This window comes from Dipodomys merriami, unplaced genomic scaffold, assembly GCF_024711535.1.
Source record: "Dipodomys merriami isolate MVZ:Mamm:240054 unplaced genomic scaffold, mDipMer1.0.p SCAF_24, whole genome shotgun sequence".
Taxonomy (NCBI): domain Eukaryota; kingdom Metazoa; phylum Chordata; class Mammalia; order Rodentia; family Heteromyidae; genus Dipodomys; species Dipodomys merriami.
The window spans coordinates 5,580,955-5,601,908 of record NW_027203826.1 but is presented as its reverse complement, the minus strand read 5'-3'; the positions used below and the strand labels follow the sequence as shown (position 1 = coordinate 5,601,908).

At 35.5% G+C, this 20,954-nt stretch overlaps 1 protein-coding gene across 1 annotated transcript; it reads left to right on the top strand.

Annotated features, from left to right (window-relative positions):
* The first annotated feature begins 5 nt into the window (after positions 1-5).
* On the top strand, positions 6-20,616 carry Uhmk1 (U2AF homology motif kinase 1). Its single transcript, XM_070034211.1, has 8 exons — positions 6-462; positions 1,654-1,946; positions 2,575-2,766; positions 4,683-4,777; positions 10,973-11,049; positions 11,186-11,284; positions 12,778-12,866; positions 13,999-20,616. The coding sequence occupies exons 1-8, from the start codon at positions 195-197 to the stop codon at positions 14,143-14,145; spliced, it is 1,260 nt and encodes a 419-aa protein (XP_069890312.1). The 5' UTR covers positions 6-194; the 3' UTR covers positions 14,146-20,616.
* Positions 20,617-20,954: the final 338 nt, after the last annotated feature.

Genomic DNA, 20,954 nt, shown 5'->3' with positions numbered 1-20,954 from the left:
ACGGACCCCCGGATGCAGGACGGTTTCCGCTGTCATGGCAGCCTGAGGTCCCCGGAGGGAGTCGGTGCGGCGGCTACAGGCCCCTCCCTGCGGAGCCGCGGGTCGGGCGCGCGGGGATGTGACGGCGGGCCCGGTCGGCCTGCCCCAGGCGTGCGGTCCACTGCCGTGTCAGCCAGCGCCCTCAGCCCGCGGCGATGGCGGGGTCCGGCTGTGCGTGGGGCGCCGAGCCGCCGCGCTTCCTGGAGGCCTTCGGGCGGCTGTGGCAGGTACAGAGCCGCCTGGGGAGCGGCTCCTCGGCCTCCGTGTACCGGGTGCGCTGCTGTGGCACCCCGGGCTCGCCCCCCGGCGCCCTCAAGCAGTTCCTGCCTCCGGGGACTACCGGGGCCGCCGCCTCGGCTGCCGAGTACGGCTTCCGCAAAGAGAGGGCGGCTCTGGAGCAGCTGCAGGGGCACAGGAACATCGGTAATGGTCGCTGCCTTCCTTCTCTCTTGGGGTCCCGGGTCCGGGTCCGAGCCAGCCTCCTCCCGGGCCTCACGTCCTGCCTAGCCTCGGCCGCAGGCCCCCCTTTCCCATCTTCCGTTCACTCTCATCCGGTCCCCCGGAGTTGGTGGTCTGGTTTGTCATTGTCACATGACCTCTTAAGGGGCTACGCTCATTTGCGTAGAGATACCTTTCCCTAGTGAAAGGGGACCTGCCTTTGGGAGAGGGTTATGTCTTTAGTGGACATTGTCATGCCTTTGCCGACCAGTAGAAAATGGGAACTCGTCTTGTGAAATCAATGCTGGTAACTCACATAGGTGACAACTGGTGACATGTAGTGTGGATTTTTGAGGAAATGAGTCGATCTTATATAGGAGTCTTCCCTAGAAGTGTGAAATTTAGGCAGGCTGCTTTTGATGTAGAAAGCTTGTTTCCATGACTCAGATACTCAGACATGCATGATATACAATGATCACTGATGATCTGTGAAAATAGCCTTGCCATTTACACCATCCATCAGAAAGCTTATAATTCGTTGTAACTTTGGTTATAACTAATATACAATGGCTTGCTCCTTTCTGGCAAGTATAATTTATATTTAATTTGAAGAATAACCTTTTTTTTTTATAACACCATGTTAGGGAATTCCTTAACACTAGCATTTCTCTCTTTGTAGCTTGCTAAATGATGTGTCACCATAAACTTGGTATTGAAGAGAAACATTTTGCAGTCCTCAGGACTTGTTGAATTTCAAGATCATGCTACAATATCTGAAAAGTCTTAATTTCTTCTGTTAATATTCACGACGTAAAATACTATTTTGGGTCAAAAAGCAATCTTCAATTTTTTAACAGTAACTTAAATTAGGACTTTTAGTTTTTTACTGGTCACTTAAATGAAAATTCACTCACCATTTAATGTTTGGTGAAACAGTTGGAGTAATTGTGCCTTGTTTAATATCTTCGAAGCTGTTGAGGATTGCCTCGTTCTATTAGAATAACCCAGTTCTCCAAGGATCTTATACATGAGGAAAAATATTGGGCATGTGCCTCCTTCTCAGTTATCCTCAGTTAAGACTATCTTAAAATTTTATTATAGTTATTTACCCTGGTTTTATATATTATAGTTATATCCTCTGATTTTTACAGGAATATAATTCATTTCTTTTTCTAGTGACTTTATATGGAGTCTTTACAATTCACTTCTCTCCGAATGTGCCATCACGGTGTCTGTTGCTTGAACTCCTGGATGTGAGTGTATCGGAATTGCTTTTATATTCCAGTCACCAGGGTTGTTCAATGTGGATGATACAGCATTGTGCCAGAGATGTTCTGGAAGCCCTTGCTTTTCTTCATCATGAAGGTTATGTCCATGCAGACCTCAAACCACGTAATATTTTGTGGAGTGCAGAGAATGAATGTTTTAAACTCATTGACTTTGGACTAAGTTTCAAAGAAGGTAATCAGGTAAGAAGTACCTTTTCTTTCCATTTGTGTTTAAAATCTGGTGGAATAAGCCAAATATTATCAAACAGTAAGGACGAAAGAGCTGTTCTAGCTAGAATAATGAATAAAAAAGGATCAAAATCAAAAAGAATTTCAGTGTTACTCTGGAAAATGGCATTTGTTTTGGTCAGGTAAGGAGTGCTAGAAGGGCATAAGAAAAGTCTTAACTCAGTACTTAGCCTACATAAAATGCTTTTTAAATTCTATGAGCATTTGGTTTATTTGTTGAGTTATAGTTCTTAATGTCTTCAGTGTTGGGGCTCTTTTTCATGGCAGAATGTATGTAGCAATTCAGGTAAATCCTTCATTTCCTGTGCCTTATCAACTCTTTGCAGTATCCCTCCTTTTTTTTTCTTTTATCATCAGTACATGGTAGGTAAGGAACCATCTGAAGACTTGTTTATAAGTGACCATACAGACACTGTACAGGTTGCCTGTGAGAATTGCCCAGTTAAAGAATACAAGAATTAGGATAGCCAAGGACTAAAAACTTTTGACATTCCTTTTGGAAATGACTTACTACCTTGTTAGAAGAGATGGAAAGTGACTTTCTTTTTTATGGATTATAATACTTACTTATCTTCTTTAGGATGTAAAGTATATTCAGACAGACGGGTATCGGGCTCCAGAAGCAGAACTTCAAAATTGCTTGGCCCAAGCTGGCCTGCAGAGTGATACAGAATGTACCTCAGCTGTTGATCTGTGGAGCCTAGGAATCATTTTACTGGAAATGTTCTCAGGAATGAAACTGAAACATACAGTCCGATCTCAGGAATGGAAGGTAAACTGCACTAGTGTTTCACTGTCTTCAATAAATTTAAAAGCATTGTATTTCATTTGTGATGATTTATGTCAGAGAATTCAGTTGCATCCTCTCCATATTTTTTCTGTACTTATTCTAAGTTGAATGCCACTGCTTACACCCATACTATGATCTAATGCCATTGCAGTCTCATTGTTTCTAGCCTGGGTCCTGGCATATAATAAGCATTTAACACAATGTTCAAATGAATTTTCTCAAAGAAGCAAAAGGGACTTCCTTTGTTTAGTTACATTAGATTCTAAGGAATTAACAGAATCAGAAGATTCAGGTAATATTGATCATCTTTTCATAATACTTCATGGAGATAATATACTTAATTATAATTATAATATGTAATAATTAGAGATATGAATCTCATGGACTTACTTGCCTGGGCTGGCTTTGAAACACAGTCCTCTGATCTCAGCCTCCTGAGAAGCTAGGATTACAGGCATGAGCCACCAGCACCTGGCTTATATAGAGTTTTAGCTCTTAAACTCCTAGATTGTGATTTCTGGTGTAACAGTTCCCAAGAAAAACATGCTAACATATACCTAAAATTTATTATTTGCCAAAAAATGCTGCCTTCACAGTATCTTTTTGCTATCTTGGTAGGGATTGAACTCAGGGCCTTGTTCTTGCTAGGTCAGCCCTCTACTATGCTCAGCTCTCCTAGTAGTTTTCTTTGCATTTAGCTTGATTTTCAGATAGCATTTAATGACCATCTCTTCCTCCCAGATAGCTAGGATTCCAGGCATTATACAAGCTATGCTGGCCTTTTTTTTTTTTTTTTTTTTTTTTTTTTTTTTTTTTAATCATTGGGACTTCCAAATGAGGCTTAAATATTTGTCTTTAGTGGTAATCCAAATATGGGTCAATCATTTAGCTTTTTACTGTCTTTAAATTCTTTTTTTCAAATATGGGTCAATCATTTAGCTTTTTACTATCTTTAAATTCTTTTTTTCTTATTTTGTTCTTAATGCTCTTTTTTCATTTTTATTATAAAAATGATGTACGAGGGATGACAGTTGCATAAGTCAGATGAGTACATTTCTTTTTGAACAGTGTCACCCCTTATTTTCTCCCAGTTTTTTCCCCTCCTAATTCCTCTCCCTCCCAAGTTGTACAGTTCATTTCCAACATAGTGTCTAGTGAGTATCACTGCTGAATTAGTTCAACCTATTCCCACAATCTTTAAATTCTTTGGACTGTATCTGCTTGTCCCACATCTCATCAGACGCAGGTTACATTCAATTTTGTGTGGATTTGGGAGGTGTGACATGTACTAATAGAGCCCTGAATATATGACTTCCTAGTTAAAACATCGTTACTTTGTTTTATCACTTCCTATAGAGGCAAATTTGCCAAACATGTATGAGCAGGGACTCTGAAGTCAACTACTAGATGCATATCTTACTTGCACTCCCTGCTAAGCTACTTACTTGGGTTCATTAAGTTGTATTTTACTTTCTGTAAAGTGATGATTATAATAATATATATTTAGAGAGTATCAAGATTAAAAAAGTAATGATACTGAGTTTTTACCATGATAAGTATGTAATACATTTTAGTGATAATGATGGTGTCACATATTAATTCTACATACAGAGTTAGCAGAAAATTCAAGGAGAAAATGTTGTAAATCATGAACATTTAGACTGAATAATGGGACACATACAATGTTTTAATACTTATCATTTTCTCAGTGAGTGTGGGTTGCTTTTTTTCTGTCTGAAAAAACCAATTGAAGACTCATGATGAGGCATCCTTATTCAACTCTTACATTTTTTTCTCATTTTACACTAAACTGAATCTTAATGTTGTTACTTTGCTTTTATTCATTCATTTACCAAATGGAATTGAATAACCTAACACAATTTTCTTCCCCTTTTTAGGCAAACAGTTCTGCTATTATTGATCATATATTTGCTAGTAAAGCAGTGGTGAATGCTGCAATTCCAGCCTATCACTTACGAGACCTTATCAAAAGGTATATTATATTACACATGCTATTACTTGCTTTACATATACTTAATACCTGAGGGGGTTTTTCCTGAATATTTATATGTTGTTATTTCTGATACGCTTGATCATGTAGATATTTTATTTTATTTAAATAGGAGTTTTAGTTTTGATAACCTATATAAGCTAGCTTGAATATTTGCTTCTCATAAACATATGTATGTTCTTTTACAAAACTTACCTTCAGGACTGCTCCTTTGTTCATTATGAGTTCCAAAGCACATCTCTTTGTTTTTTAGTCTTGCCATGTAACCTGCAGTGGCCTTGCACTCCTGATCCTCCCGCCTGAGCTTCCCCAATGCTGGGATTACAGGCTTATGCCACCAGGCCCAGTTTTAGATGGAAAATAACTTAAACAGTTTTTTACAGCCTGAACAAACAATCCATTTGATGAAAATAAGTTTTAATTAAATTTTAAATGAATACTCCATCAAACTCTGGAATAGATATTGTTTCTAATACTTGAATACATCAAAACAAAATTGTGTACTTTTAAAAATGTGTTGTCAAAGGATTGGCAGGTGTCTTATCAATATGTGCTAGAAATGAGTTAGATATTATGCCAGCAAAGAAAGAGTCAATCTTTTCTTTACAGTTTCTTTGTGTATTGATCCTATAACTGATTAATAATCATAGGACATACAAAGTGTTAAAAAGAGGTCCAAACTTCACCTACTTTCTCCCCGGGGTAGCCTCATAGAATACCTAAACTAGTAAATTGACGTTGGTATAAGCCATAAAGTTTATTTGAATCTTACCAGTTTCACATACTGATTAGTGTATGTTTTTCTTTTTTCTTTTTTTCAAATATATTTGAAATAACTGTTAGTAGCAGATATTACAAGTTGCATTTTCTCATTGAAGAGATGGTAGTGTAAACTTACATGATGGAGAGAGAGAGAGAGAGAGTGTGTGTGTGTGTGTGTGTGTGTAATAAAAGCTGCTCTCTCCTGTGTGTGTGTGTGTGTGTGTGTGTGTGTGTGTGTGTGTGTGTGTGTGTGTGTGTGTGTGTGTGTGTGTGTGTGTGTGTGTGTGTGTGTGTGTGTGTGTGTGTGTGTGTGTGTAATAAAAGCTTCTCTCTCCCATAATACAAATAGTGCTAAACTTGACAACTACTGAAAAATTGTGATGAGGAGATTAAAAAAAAAGTATTTTGGTGTATTTCCTTAAGATATTTTTCTGCATGTTGTGTGTGTATGAAAATTGAACTCTATTGACATATAAAACATAGCTACTGACCGTGCTAGTAAAACAAATGTGCTGTGTATTGAGTCCTTAGAAAGATTGTAGCTTCTCTTGAAATCAAGCAATCCAACTGCCAAGTATCCTAGATGTCTTAACTGCATCCCATCCCAAGCTTAACCCTACTTTTTCCCCAAAATTAACCACTGTGCTAATTTCAATAATTGTAGTTTCACTACCCAAGCATGCATCCTTAAATTGTTGTTTAGTTTTTCTCTTCTAAAAAAATGTATTTATGTCTCTTTTTTATTATGTCTCTTTTTAAAAGATCCTTTTCTATCTCTTCTTCCCTTTTTCCCTTTGTAATTTACCTGTTGTATAACCTGGGTTGTTGACTTAGGAAAATTTTTCCACAGGCCAAAGTTTGTTGATTATATCAGAGTAATTTCACATATTTTCATTTAGCTCTTTTAAAATGATAGTTATATCCAAAGAGTTAGAATGTTTTTCTGGTTGCAAGCCTAAAGATGGAATTGTGTTTTTCCATTAGATGGCACGTGATGTGTTTATCTGTAGTCTGAGTTACCGGCTGTTGTTACTCAGTACCTAAATGCAGTGCTTTGTAAGGATTATAGTATGGCCGTAATCTTCAGTTATTTGTTCTTCATTTGATTAACTGAGGAGTTTTTGCTTTTCTTTTTGTATCTAGAGGTCCTTTCTTCTATCAAAATAAATACTTGATTCTTTTTTTTTTTTTTTTTGCTAATTTTTAAGCTAATAAAGTGTGATTCCTTGTCATCTTCCAAAGATGTTCATTCTCTTTTCTATAATTTAACATAACATTATAAGCTAAGGGATTTAAATATGTTTGATGTATTTCAATCCACTGCCATTATTATCCTGTTTGAAACCAGAATCATTACATCTTTTCTGAATGGAAGGAGCCTCTGAATGTGGGTTTTGGAAGGTATAGAGAGCTTTACTGTGTGGGTTTTCAAGTTTTCCCAGTTCATCTTAGACATTTATACATTTAGTGGGATTTTATTTATTTGTTTGTTTGTTTGTTTATTTATTTATTGGGGTCCAGTTGTGGGGCCTGAACTCTGGGCCTGGGCGCTGTCCCTCCCTCAGCTCTTCAGCTCAAGGCTAGCGCTCTACCACTTGAGCCACAGCGCCATTTCCGGCTTTTTTCTTTTTGCTTATGTGGTGCTGAGGAATCAAACTCAGGGCTTCAGGCATGCAAAGCAAGCGCTCTACCACTGAGCCACCTTCCCAGCCCTTTAGTGGGATTTTAAAACCACTCATTGCTGCTGGTATGGCCATTATTACTAGGCCTTTTAAATGGATAGAGTTTTTACTGATATTTCCAATTGGAAGTCAAGACCACAGAGTTTTTGCTTTTATTTTTATATTTGTATTTTCTCTTTTACACATAATAATTCCACACATGGTTCTTAAGGACAAAGGAGATGCCAGGATTTGAGTATTTCATAATTATTTATTGGCTTTATTCCATATTACACATAAAATAATCTCAAAGTAATAGTATTCTTAATACGATTGCATCAAATAATTATTTTTGCATCTACTCTATCCATTCTCTTATTTTGAAATAATTATTTCATTTTATGTAGCTATTATATATTGTACATAGTCTGCTTTAATTACCTTTCATTTAGTCTTGGTTCTGCCTGTAGCTATATAGTTACTGTTTATCACTTAGTTCTGTCTCTACCTTTTGTACTATCCTTAATCTTCTGGAGGAAATGCTAATCTTTTCTTAAGTTTTTGTTTCTTAATGATTGTGCTTGTTGTACTTGAAAGTATTTTTATTTCCCTTTACAATTCTTTGGCATACATTTTTCTTTCCTTAAATATCTGAAGCAAGTTATTCTGTTTTCGTCTGACATTGAGTGTTGCTCAAAATTGTCTTTTCATTACAGGTCACTTGGTTTTTGTCTAAATGTAGAATCCTTTTCTTCAAAGTCTAGCAATTTTATCAAAATGTATCTTGATTTTGATAGTTTCTGTTTTCTCAGAAACATGGTATGCATTTTACTGGACTTTCAAAACATTTGTTTTGTTTGAGAAAGCTATTTCATTTCAGTTCATTTTATGAGATAGGGCCTTACTGTGTAGGCCAGGTTGTCCTCAAACTTGTTATCCATTTACCTCTCTCTACCTCTGAGCACTGGTAATACAGATACATGCTGCTGTACGTGTCTAGAGATAAAAATTAAGAAACAGAAGGTAGAAAGGAGAAACGTAAAACAACAACAACAATAAAAACCAAAAGAAAACCTAGGCAAAAGAAAACCTTATTAATCCCAGCTACTTGAGAGGCAGATAGGAGAGTATGTATACTGGTTTGAGCTCAGTCTAAGTAAAAAGTTAGTGAGACCCTATCTCAAAGAACATGCTAGGCATGATGATTCCAAGTATATTCCAGCTGCCCAGGAGGCAGAGATAAGATTGTGGTTTGATTTTGGCTTTGGGTAATAGACACACTACCTACTTGTAGGTGGGGATAGGAGGGAAAAACTGGGAAAGGGGAAGGGAAGGGGTGACATTGCCCAAAAAGAAATGTATTCTTTCCCTGTTATTACCTGACTTATATAACTCTAAACCTTCTGTACATCATAATAACAATACAATTTTTTTAAATCCCACAAGACTCTTTACAAAAAAATAAAGCAAAAAAGCACTAGGTGTGTGGTTCAACTAGAAGAGTTCTTGTCTAGCAAGTGAGTTACCTTAAGTTCATATCTTAGTACTATCAGAAGAAGAAAAGAGAAGAGAAGAAAGCTATGACCTAGTCAAAAAAAGTATCAGTATTAAGTATAAGAAAAAAAATGCAATACAAGTAAAAGTGTCTAAAAAGATAAAATCCAGTGTGGTAGCAGATTCTTGTAATTCCAGCATTTAGGAGACGAATTATTAAGTCCAAGCCAGCCTGGGTTACATAGTTACCCTGCCTCAAAAACTTAAGAGTTCAGGATGTAACTCAGCGGTAGAGCACAGGCCTAATTTGAGCAAGGCCTTGGACCTGACCCCTAGAACCACATCCTTTCATTTCCAGTCTTATTTTATGAAATCCTTTTTGGTTTCTAATTATTTTTATTTTTTATTAACATTTTATTCACCCTCGTAAATTTTCTAATTCTTAATTAATGAATCTGGGGGATTTTCTAATTTGAGTTTATGTTGTTGTCTCAAATATTCTTTTTAAAAAATCTTTTATTTTGAAATCGTTTATGATGGCCATCTCTGTTCATTTATAAATTTTTAGCAAGCAAGTCATTGAGATAATTTGTGATTTTTTTTGTTATAGTATAATCTTTTTCTATTACTTTATCTGAAACCTAGACATGGTCAAATTAGTTTAGTTTTTCTAGTTTTACACTCTTGTTGTTTTTATGTATTGTTTAAAAAAAAAAAACTAGGCATGATAGGACATGGCTTGTAATCCCAGTATTGAAGAGGGAGGATCTCAAATCTAAGACTAGCTTGCAAAACTCTCTCACAAAGCAAAATAAAACTTTCCCTCCCTAAGCACCCCTGCCTAACACCCCAGACCTGGCATTTTGTTCTCTTTGTTTTTGTTTTTTTCCTCAACTTGGATTCTGTTCCCAAGATTTTTTTTCACTGGTGGGATTTTGCCTTGGGTGAATACTCTTGACAGACTAGTTTGAAGAGGACTACTGCCTGGATTACTCCAACTTCTGTAAATTTTAGAAGATCCCTTTTATTCACCTGGTTTTAAAATGGATAAGCCCTTGTAATATTAGCTGTTTTTCTTCATATTAGTCTGCTGTGCTTTCAAGAGTATCTGTTGGCTATTTTGGATTATTTTACATGGTTTATTAGGTATACTGTTGCTTTTCTCAGCGCTTTTTTTTGTTTTTGTTTTTCCAGTCCTGGGGCTTCAACTCATGGCCTGGGCACTGTCCCTGAGCCTCTCTGTGCTCAAGGCTAGAGTTCTACCACTTGAGCCACAGTGCTACTTCTGGCTTTTTCTGCTTATGTGGTACTGAGGAATCAAACCCAGGGCTTTGTGCATGCTGGGCAAGCACTCTACCACTAAGCCACATTCCCAGCCCTTCTCAGTTTTCTTACCTATAGATCCTGATACCATGCAAGCCCTACTGCCATTGATGTATTTTGTTCTTATAGTTTTGCTCTTGATGTTATCTGTGTTTGGTTTTACATCTAGTTGCTTTATGGTGGTTAATTGGAGATAAGAGTCTTATGGACTTTACTTCCTGGGCTGGTTTTGAACCACGATCCCCAGATCTCAGCCTCCTGAGTAGCTAGGATTACAGGCATGAGCTACCGGTGCCCAGCTATTTACTCATTTTTTAAATAATATTTCTTAAAATATTTAAAAATATTTAACTGTATCACTCCAAATCTTTGTCTAGATGTGTGTGTGTGTCTTGAATTCAGGCCTGGGTGCTGTCCCTGAGTTGTTTTCTTTGTTGTTAACTCAAAGTTAGCATTCTACACTTGAGCCACATGTGGTTCCACACTTGTGGCTTTTTTGTTGTTTAACTGAAGATAAGAGTCTCATGAACTTTCCTGTTCATGCTGGCTTTGAACTGTGATCCTCAGATCTCAGATTCCTGAGTAGCTAATGTAACAGGCATAAACCACCAGTGCCCAGCTTGTCTGCCTTTTTTGGATCACTTTTTGATGTATCACTTATTTAAAAACATTGCCAGGAGCCAGTAGTTTGTTGACATGGGCGTCTTGCTATATTTATTTGGCATGGCCTTGAACCATGATGCTCATTCCATCTCTGCTTCTAGAATAGCTGGTATGAGCCACTGCATCTGGCCCATGTTTATTTTGTTTATTGTGAATGGTTCAGTAACCTATGTTAATAGTTAATGCAATGATGAACACAGAGAGTTTTATCTTTACTAATTGCATTTTCAGACTATTTGACAGTAATTCTAAAGGTACTTTTTCTCTGTTTTAGCATGCTTCATGATGATCCAAGCAGAAGGATTCCTGCTGAAATGGCATTGTGCAGTCCATTCTTTAGCATTCCTTTTGGTAAGTTGTGTATGTCTTACTACTTTTCCTGGTCATTTGTTATCTTAGAAATTATATTCCAAGGCCCTTTTGTTTGATATTTGTAATTTTATCTGGGAGGGTTTGCATTTAACCATATTATAATGACTTTTAATAGCCCCTCATATTGAAGATCTGGTGATGCTCCCTACTCCAGTGCTAAGATTGCTGAATGTGCTGGATGATGATTATCTTGAAAATGAAGAGGAATATGAAGGTCAGTGCTTCCTAATTATATTTTAGTGTGTTTTTCTTAATTACTCTAGAACATATGGATCTACTCTAACATTCTTTTGTTTTACCTAATTTATAGGAAAGTTAAATGAGGTTAGTGAGTGATATATGTGTATTCGTGCCTGTGGGTATGGGTACCACTACCAGGGCTTGAATTCAGGTCCTTAAGCTCTTGCTCAGCTTTCTTGCTCCTGGCTGGCCTGTACCAGTTGAACCATACTTTCAGCTCAGCTTTTTGCTGGCTCATTGGAGATGAGGTCTTCTAGACTTTCTATTGGGTTGACTTCAAATTGTAAGCCTCTAGGTCTCAGTCCCCTTAATAGCTAGGATTACAGGCAAGACACTAGTGCCTGACTCTAAAACACTGATTTATAAAATCCTTTTAAGTCTTGTACATCTCATTTTACCAAACAAATAAAGAAGGCATAATCTCCCCAGCAATTTCTATCTCTTTGGTTTGTCTTTTCTAGCTGTTTGCTGTGCTTTTCTATTTGTTCCTTTAGCTTTGTATTTTTAACAACTCATTTATTTATCTAAGACATATTGCTGTGTGTCATCATGGGATTGTTTCCTGTTTTTAGCACAAGAAAGGCATAATTATAGTTGTGATAATATAGAGAGTGGTAATCTAAGGGGCAGAGAGAATAGGAACTAAACCTGATCTGAGTGATCAGTGGAGGCTTTGCTGCATAGGGTATAACATGAGCCCAGTAATTAGTTGTTTAGTTAAAATTTGAGAGATTAGGGAGGAAATAAAAGAACATGGAGACAGTACAGCATGTTCAGAGAACAGCAAGTTGGTATAACTATATCTTATGATATCTGTTGGAAAGCAATTGGTTAAAGCCAATGAGGTAGTCAAGGTATACATGTAATTTACAGACTTGATCGCTATTTTAAGAATTTGGATTTTATGCCAAGAGATAGTAAAGGTGAAATATAGCCTATATGAAAGAATACATGCCACCACACCAGCACTTGATAATGTTTATTGTAGGGAGAAGGTCTACCAATTAAACTGTAGGGTTTATCACCCATCACATTGATATGAAGAGGACATCTGATATAGGATACAGGAAAGCAAATACTCTCTCTCATGCATCACTGGAGAAATAATTTAGATGAAATTACTAATTCATGTTAGTTTTGACCCAGCAGTTTATTAGTATCAACTAAGAAATATGCACGTTAAGTGATATATACACAATATTGTTTTTTCTTTTTCTTTTTTGCTGGTCCTGGTGTTTGAACTTGGGGCCTGGGTACTCCCTAGTATACTATTTGATGGTTTAAAATTTTCAGTAATGGGAAGTGACTCTGACTCAAGTGGTAGAGTGCTGCTAGCCTTGAGCTGAAGAGCTCAGGGGACAGCCCAAGCCCAGAGTTCAAGCCCTACGACTGACAAAAAAATTTTTTTTTGAGTAATGAATTATTGGTTATATCTGAGCAGTTCCTATTGTATGTTTTAATAAGCAGATGTTGTAGAAGATGTGAAAGAAGAATGTCAGAAATATGGACCAGTGGTATCTCTGCTTGTTCCAAAGGAAAATCCTGGCAGAGGACAAGTAAGTGATTATTTTAGATAGAGGTTATTACGACATGTCTGGTAGGAAATTGTACACAAACATTTTGCTGAGAATAGAGAATTTCATGTTGTGGATGATTTTTATTTTTCCTAAAATTCTGCAGTATGTTGCTCTGTCAGTCACTTAATACTTATTTTTGTTGTTGTTGTTGTTTTAAAGAATTCATTTATTTTTGAACCACTGTAAAATAATGTCACTCATTAAAACATTAGTTAATTTAGGTCAGGTTCAGCTAGAGAAATATTCAGTTTATTCAAAATAGAATAGAAAACCAAAACCAATTGGGTTAGTTTCAAGTGTGTATATGTGTGTGTGTGTGTGTGTGTGTGTGTGTATGTGTGAGAGAGAGAGAGAAAGATTAATTTGTTGATTGATTACTGTGGCTTGAACTCTTGGCTTCATGCTCTCAGTTGTTTTTTTTTCTGCCATGGCACTTCACCACTTGAGCCTCACCAATATTTGATGGTTAATCAGATAAGAATCTCTCAGATTTGTCTGCCCAGGCTGGCTCCAGACCTTTATCTTATATCTTAATTTCTTGAGTAGCTATGTTGTGAGCCTATGATCACCTAGCAATAATTAAAGAAAGGATATGTGCTCTCGATTCAGTACCACAGGGCCTGAATTTTAGTCTCAATGTGACTAGGGTTTGATGATCCTCACTCTCATCTACAAAATGTAATGGACTGAAATATAATTGTAGCATTTTCATTAAATAACTGCAATTCTAAATTATATAGGGAAGAGCTCAAAATCTTATGTCTAGTACTTTTATTTTTTGAGAAACAGAATATTGTACAATGTTTCAGCTTTTTTAGTCTTACCATCATTGATATTTCAGGCTCATAAGTCTTTGTTGACAGTGCTGCTTTGTATAAGTTGATTAGCAGCCTATCCTTCCTTTTTTGCCCACTAAATTCTTCTCCCATGCCCACTTGTGATAACCAAAAAATACGAGGCAATGCAAAATTCTCAGCTCTATTATACTCTTAGCCCAACTGTGGCTTATATGGTCTTTCATCTACCAAAACATGGTTGCATGGCACATGACTCGGATGCAAAACAATCACTTTGGAAATGACATGACTTTGCCCTCTTTATCCTCTTTTAGGTCTTTGTTGAGTATGCAAATGCTGGTGATTCCAAAGCTGCTCAGAAGTTGCTGACTGGAAGGATGTTTGATGGGAAGTTTGTTGTGGCTACATTCTACCCGCTGAGTGCCTACAAGAGGGGATATCTGTATCAAACCTTGCTTTAATCAGTAACCTAAGACTTTCCTGTTTCTCCTCTTCCATTTCCTGGATTATTGTATTCTACACCTGAATGCAGGAGCATCCCTTTGCAATTTTAAGGGGGTACTTGTACATTTATTTAATCCTTCCAGTGTGCAGCCAGTGCCAAAGCAGTGACTGCATTGCACACATTTGGCACTGAGTAGGACAAGACCTTTCAGCTATACATGGAGGGGTTCTAGAGCATCCATGTGAGCAACCTCTTCTCGTGCAGTAGGGCAGGTGCTGCTCTTCATTATGTAACCTAAAGAGTTATTATTTCATATGATCATGAAGCAAGGATCAGTTAGATATCATAGTGAATATTAACAAATTCGTTAAGGTTGGTGACATCACAGATTATTCCTTTATGTTGTCAGGTGGTCTTATTGTTGATATCCATAGCTGGCACTGAATGCTCCCAATAATGTTAAGTAATTGTCAAGCAGCAGTTACCCACTGTGTTCTTAACACTGAGTTATGAATTTTTTTAAGGGAGTACTGTAGTACTTAATATTCCTTTAAAGAAACTGCAGTGAGCCTATCAACATTTTTTAAATTATTATTAAGGCTTTTTAAATAGAAAGCTGATGCTTGATCTTGCACAATTTTTATGTCTAGTATGTATGCTTGAGTGGGTATGCAAGTGTGAAAGATTAGAGAAAATTTGAGTCAGTGTTGTTTATAGTGTGAATCTTGTGAGCTAATACAGTCTACATCCATCTCCTTCCTACCCGTTCCATATCTATAATATTTAGAATATTGGTGTTTTTTTTTTCCTTTGATGGTTGGTCTGACTGATAGAATGTAAATGACAAAATAGTTCATTCCTAAGAGACTTCAAATAAATTGGAGTCTAGACCAGGGTTACATTGAAACTTTAAGTAATTGAAACAAAAACAAAAAGTGGTACATATAAATTACTCCATCCTTCAGTCTAGTCTCTGGATTGGCTTATCTATTTTTGTCTTGAATCTTCTGTAATTGTAAGATCTCTCAAGATATGATTCTACTTACTCTGATAAAAAATTGCAGTGTGGATTAAAAAGGAAATTGGATGGACAGTGAAGGGAAAAGAAAAAAATGCGAAGAGAAATGGATAATTAAGGATCCTATTTTTCTTCTATTCTGCCTCTTATCTGCCTCCCCTGTACTCTTGTTTTCTCCTCCAATCCTTTGCCTCTGTCATTAGCTGAAGAAACAGTAGAGGAACAGCATCCCAGTCATCTGCCTTTGACTGTAGGAAGTAAAGAAAGGTGCAGATATAATAAGGTAGGATAGAAAGAAAAGAAAAACTGGATTAAAGGATTCATAACAACAAATGTGTTCCTGAACAGACAATGCCAGTATAGTGTGTGTAGGCACAGGTTTTAATCAACTTCATTAAGTAATTTTTAAGAATTATAATTATGGATTTTTTTCAGTTTATGGTAAACTGCCTTTAAAGATATATAAAATTAGGAATCCTTTATGAAGCACTGATTATACAAAAAATACGGTAAGTTGTATACAGTTCACAAACACGTAATCATGATTTTTTTTCCTGTTTCCTTACCTGAATGAAAATTTGTATTTTTTTCCCTGCTGAAAGCTTACTCATGTAGTCTTTCCTTGCATGTATCATGCAAGTTACTGAGTCTTAATTTTAATTTTCGAGAATTGTTTTACCATGTTCAAACAATCACTGACATTTAGTTGTAGTAATCAAATTATTCAGGATTCTCCTTTAGTATTTATTATGAAGCCAAATTTGATATAAGGGGACTGATTTGTGAATTAGCAAAAGGTCTTGTTGCAATGTTCTCAATATGAGCCCTTAGAAGAACAATTATTTTTATTTTGGCCCTTTCAGGAGTGGATTGGTTGGTTGGCTTTCAAGTCAGAATCAGAGGACATAAATAGAACTGGTACTGTGAAGACCTGAGGTTTTCTAAAACATCAGTGTTTATATGGCTAGCTACTTCTACAGTAACTAGCAAGAGTTCCTTCCTTATAGACCTACTGATGGGCAAGTATTTTAGGTTAACACATGTACTTCTTTCCCCTACCCTTAACCAAGAAGAGAAATCTTTACAAAGAAATTGCAGGTAGGCTTTTAAGCTTAGTAGTGTAGTATGCTGCTAACATTAATGCTGCACCTACGGTATTCTTTGACCACCTTACTATGGATGTACTCATACATACTGTAGTGTTTAACACTGTAGAATTTATTACAGAAGATGCTAACTAGAGAGGTGTGAGAATAATTATTGGGCCTAAATAACCATGCATTGAATTAACTTTTTTAGTAAATCCACAGAATTGAGGAAAGATGCTTACTATGATTTAAGTCATTTGATAGCTTTTAGCCCATTCTACCAAAGATGTTATTTGCAGATTCTCTCCCACCCTCCTCTAATATTATAAGAAGTTTCATCTTAAGATCTTTCCTAAACTGGAACCAAATATAAAAAGATACAATCTTCATGATTTTCTTAGTATGAAATGTATGCACAGGAATTTTGATTCTTTGAAATGATTGAAGACCAAGAAATTTTCTTACTGAGATGCAGGGTAAAGAGGTAAGTGTTCATATCTCTTCACCCCTAACCTTTGGGGCAAATTTTATCTCAGGTGATTTTTCTTTCTGTGCTTCCTTCCCTCTGGCCTTCTCAGTTTCTTCCTTACTGTTCATGGCAGTGCATGGCACATGATGCCCCAGGAAAAGCATAGTAAGTGATTATTTTAGAGGAACATGGGTTCTTGAAAAGCATAATTGGAAGAGATAGCAAAACTGTATAGTTAGAGGAGAAAGGAAATGAATTGCACTAGCTAAAAGTAAGTGCTGACTACATTTTAAAATAATTGAAGAAAAATACTGTCCTTGCAATAAGTGATCTCGTTTATGAACACTGGATGTCTTCCTGGCTTTTGTGGCCAACAGAGCATCTCTCTTTAGAGACATTCCCTTTCCAGTACCTTGAGCCAAAACTATGGCTATAAAAGAACAAAAGCCACAAATACAATTTTACTCATCCTGTTCTTCATTTTAATTTAGAGGTGTGTAACTTTCTCTTGGTACCCACTGCTGAAGAGTTTTGAGATAGGTTGTTAACCTGCTAGTAACAGTGCTGCCATGTAGAAGATGTTGAAGAACAAGTATAGGCATAAATCTTATTTCTGTTCCTACACTGGACTTTGTTCTGGTAAGAGGATGGAATAAATTAAAGGCAGAATTTAAAAAAAAAAAAAAAAAAAACCTTTTTAGATGCTGTTTCATAGCTCTTTTTTTTTAGTTCATTGACCAAATGCAGGTTACTCATTTTGGCATCATTTTGTCTTAGGTCTTACTTTCTGACTTCCTAAATTGGGTGTATCTTACCTAATTCTTCTATCAGCTGTACTTCTCAGTGTGGCTTTCTTTTATGATTAATGAAAATGGCCACAGTAACTGATAGTAATTCTAACAAGAGGGTTAGGGAGTTAAGACACTCAGAAAAATACATTTTACCGAGGTGTATGCAAGAGTACATACTAGGTGGCTTTATTCAGATTAGGGTACAGATGGGATCACATCACAATATTTAGTCTGATGTATGCGTAAAGATTTGAGCAAGTGCCTTTTGTTTCCTGGAAAATTAAAACTCATTTGGGTGAAATTTCCCAAGTGGTAATTAAACCTCTGCCTTTTTCTCAGAATAAAGTTATTGAGTCACATAATATAACATACAAAAGTCCAAGATTTCCTTAGACTATTCATACTTGATTTTATTCCAATATAATATATGTTAGAAAAGTTCAGTTATCTAGTAAATCTAATTCTCCCTTGGATGTTCCCTTTTTGAAATGAGGTCCCTTTCTCAAATCTTAACACTCTCATTCTCTAATATAATTTATTTTTGTCAAACATAGTCACATATAGACCAGTTCTTATTCACAATTAGCCCAAAAGAATTTCCATTTCTTTTCAAGGTGCTTTGTAAATCACCTTTATTTTGAGATGGTAATTTTTCAAGTTACTGTTACTAACTTTCTCAATGGATATATAAACATTGTGTCTCCATTTCATGAAGGTTACCAGATTACCAGTCTCCTTTGGTACATTCATATTTTATGTCTTTAGAATACCCAGAATTTTAAAGATTTGTTTTAATTCTTTACTCATTATGTTTATCGTACTTTTATCCTAGCCATCTCTCCCAAGTGTTTTTCACTGTTTTAAATTATATGATAACTGATGGATTTATACCATAGCGAATACTGTGGACATTTAGGAAGGCAAACAACATTAATTATTTTTTTCTGTAATTTTATAGGAAAAAATGGTCTGTCAAAAATATAAAGTAAGCATTTAGGGAACTATATTTTATAAGTGATCATGAAAGTGATTGCATTTTATTCATTTATCATGAAAGTGATTGCATTTTATTCATTTACAGCTCAGCACTTTTTAAATTCTTTGTACTACATATGAGGATTATTATTTTAAGTTGGCATAGTTTGTGCCTTTTAGAATTATCATAAACATGAGTTACATTTATGGCACCATGCATACTGGAAATCAGGGGAACTTTCCCAATAATTGCCTGAGTATTACCATTAAATTGGGTAGCTGCCACAATAACATGGAGAAAATTGATGGCTCTTTGTAATGCTGTGTATATGAATTAAACATTTTAAAGGCAAAGAAAAGCACTCTTACTTGCCTTATATGACCATTAATCTTTGTTTTGTAAAAGAACTAATTTTGTTTTACTACTTTATATAATGAAAATAAGTCATTCACAGGGGAAAAAACTGGAACTGTTCTTTTTATTTTTTCTTTTCATTTTAGGAAAATCTTACATAAAAATTAGAGCTACTTGCTTCTATAAACTATTGATTATCAGAATTGCTTTTAGTCACTTTTTTTAAAATCCCACGTTGGAAATGCCTTGTCTCAAAATCTCCACTTAATAATATTCCATGATATCAGGACATTGAGTATGTAAAAGCAAATGTAGTGAGGTATTCTAAAGCATGAATATATTGACTAATCTCTATAATTATTTGAATTATCTATATCTGAATTATTTATTAGGATGGGTTGTCAGAAAACTGATAAATTTAATAGTAAAGAGAAGAAAGATTATAAAAATAGAGAGATGAAGGAAGAAAATGGCTCTTACTGCTATTAGTAATCTTCCATATAGTTAATCATCTAAAAATGATATTTATTTTTTAAAAATCCAGACTTGATAGCTGTAGCATAAAAACATTGCCTTTTCTACACATTCCTCATTTCCCCCAGAAAATTATTAGAGTTTATGAAACCAATATAAATACCCATATTCAATTTGTCTTAATTTTTTAAAAGTAAATATTTAAATCCCAGCTTTTTTGTATTTGGTGTACACTACCATCCATGTGCATCAAGGATAGAAAGAAATGGGATCAGCTGTCTTGTATGTGTTTCCTTTTGCTCACTGGATACAGTGGGTGACATTTGTATGCACGAGCTGCACAGTTACAGCACCTTATGGAACTTAGTAATGTTTATTTATTATAGTAAAAGAAAGTTTCACTTTGTAGATTACTTACTTTGCAGAAGTATAAACCTGTCATATCTTTCATATCTTTTCCAGAAGGATTTACTCTTTCAATCTGACTTCATTTCTGAAAAATCTTAAGTAATTTGACATTCCTTAATAATCCTTTGGACAGTGTCAAATCTGAGGTAGAAGGAATTTTTCCCTAAAAAGGGCTCCATTTTTCCTGTCTTTTAATCACTCTTGGAAATCTGATTATGATTCATAAAGCTTAAGTTTATGACCTCCTGTGTCAGCACTGGAGTGGTTATTGGTCGTGAATATTAAAACATTGCTACTATTTTCCCTTGAAAACATGGGATTGCTGTTTTTGATAAGAAGATATGGTTAAAAATGTGAAAGATCACTTAAACCAAAGCCAGTGAAGAGGAGTATTCTCTCCTGTTGGTTTACCTTCACCTCAGAACTACAAGAATATCACAATATACAACGAATAGCTGTCTGTAACATTTCTACCAGTTGTGTCAGTAGCATATTGGTCTTGACATTTCTTGGCACTGTGGTTCTCTGTTTTTTGTGATGTCTTAATTTGTAAGTTAGTTTTTTGTTTGTTTGTTTAACTAAATGGGACTATAAATGTAGATAGATGTGTGTCAGTACCAAGAAGTTCTTTTCTCAAATCCCTAAATTTCTGATTTCCATTAAGTCTAGTATTTCTTTTTTCTTCTGAGTAGCAAAGGACTTTTATTTTCAGTTTTCCTATAGACCTATAAAATATGAATACTGTGTTTCAATGGACTTATTGCGTACTTTTTGCTGAAATTTTTTTCTGTAAACACAATTGCCTTGTTCAGTTTTGTTGTAAACTGACTTAAAATAAGATGCACTGTTGATATGCTTTCCAGTGTGTGTTTGATAAGAGTGATAAAATAAAGCTTAAAGATAAAGGAATTGCTTTTTTTATTTCAAATATTTCTAACAATGTATTCAAGTTGTAATAATAGGTAAGTATATTTATTTTTATTAATTTTTACTAAAAATTTTTTATTAAAAATTTCTTCCATACTTTAAACTGCATTTCTATATGATTTTTCATTTATTGAAGGAGCAAATCAAATAGATAATACTGAAATACAATTTTTTGTTTTGGAAAATTATAGAAGTTGCCTGTTTAAGAAGATTGACAGTTGTAAGATTTGAATTGTAATCTTGGCATCTTTTATCAAGTTGGATAGCTTTAATTTACTGACCTAATTTTGACTGAGGCTGTGTTTTTATATTGTGTGGAC

What these genes read in the sequence shown, in the direction of transcription:
- Uhmk1 (XM_070034211.1), top strand. Translation starts at nt 195, where the DNA reads ATGGCGGGGTCCGGCTGTGCGTGGGGCGCCGAGCCGCCGCGCTTCCTG. An exon ending in GCAGGGGCACAGGAACATCG is followed by an intron (nt 463 to 1,653) that starts GTAATGGTCGCT and finishes TTCTTTTTCTAG; the next exon opens with TGACTTTATATGGAGTCTTT. An exon ending in ATTCTTTAGCATTCCTTTTG is followed by an intron (nt 11,050 to 11,185) that starts GTAAGTTGTGTA and finishes GACTTTTAATAG; the next exon opens with CCCCTCATATTGAAGATCTG.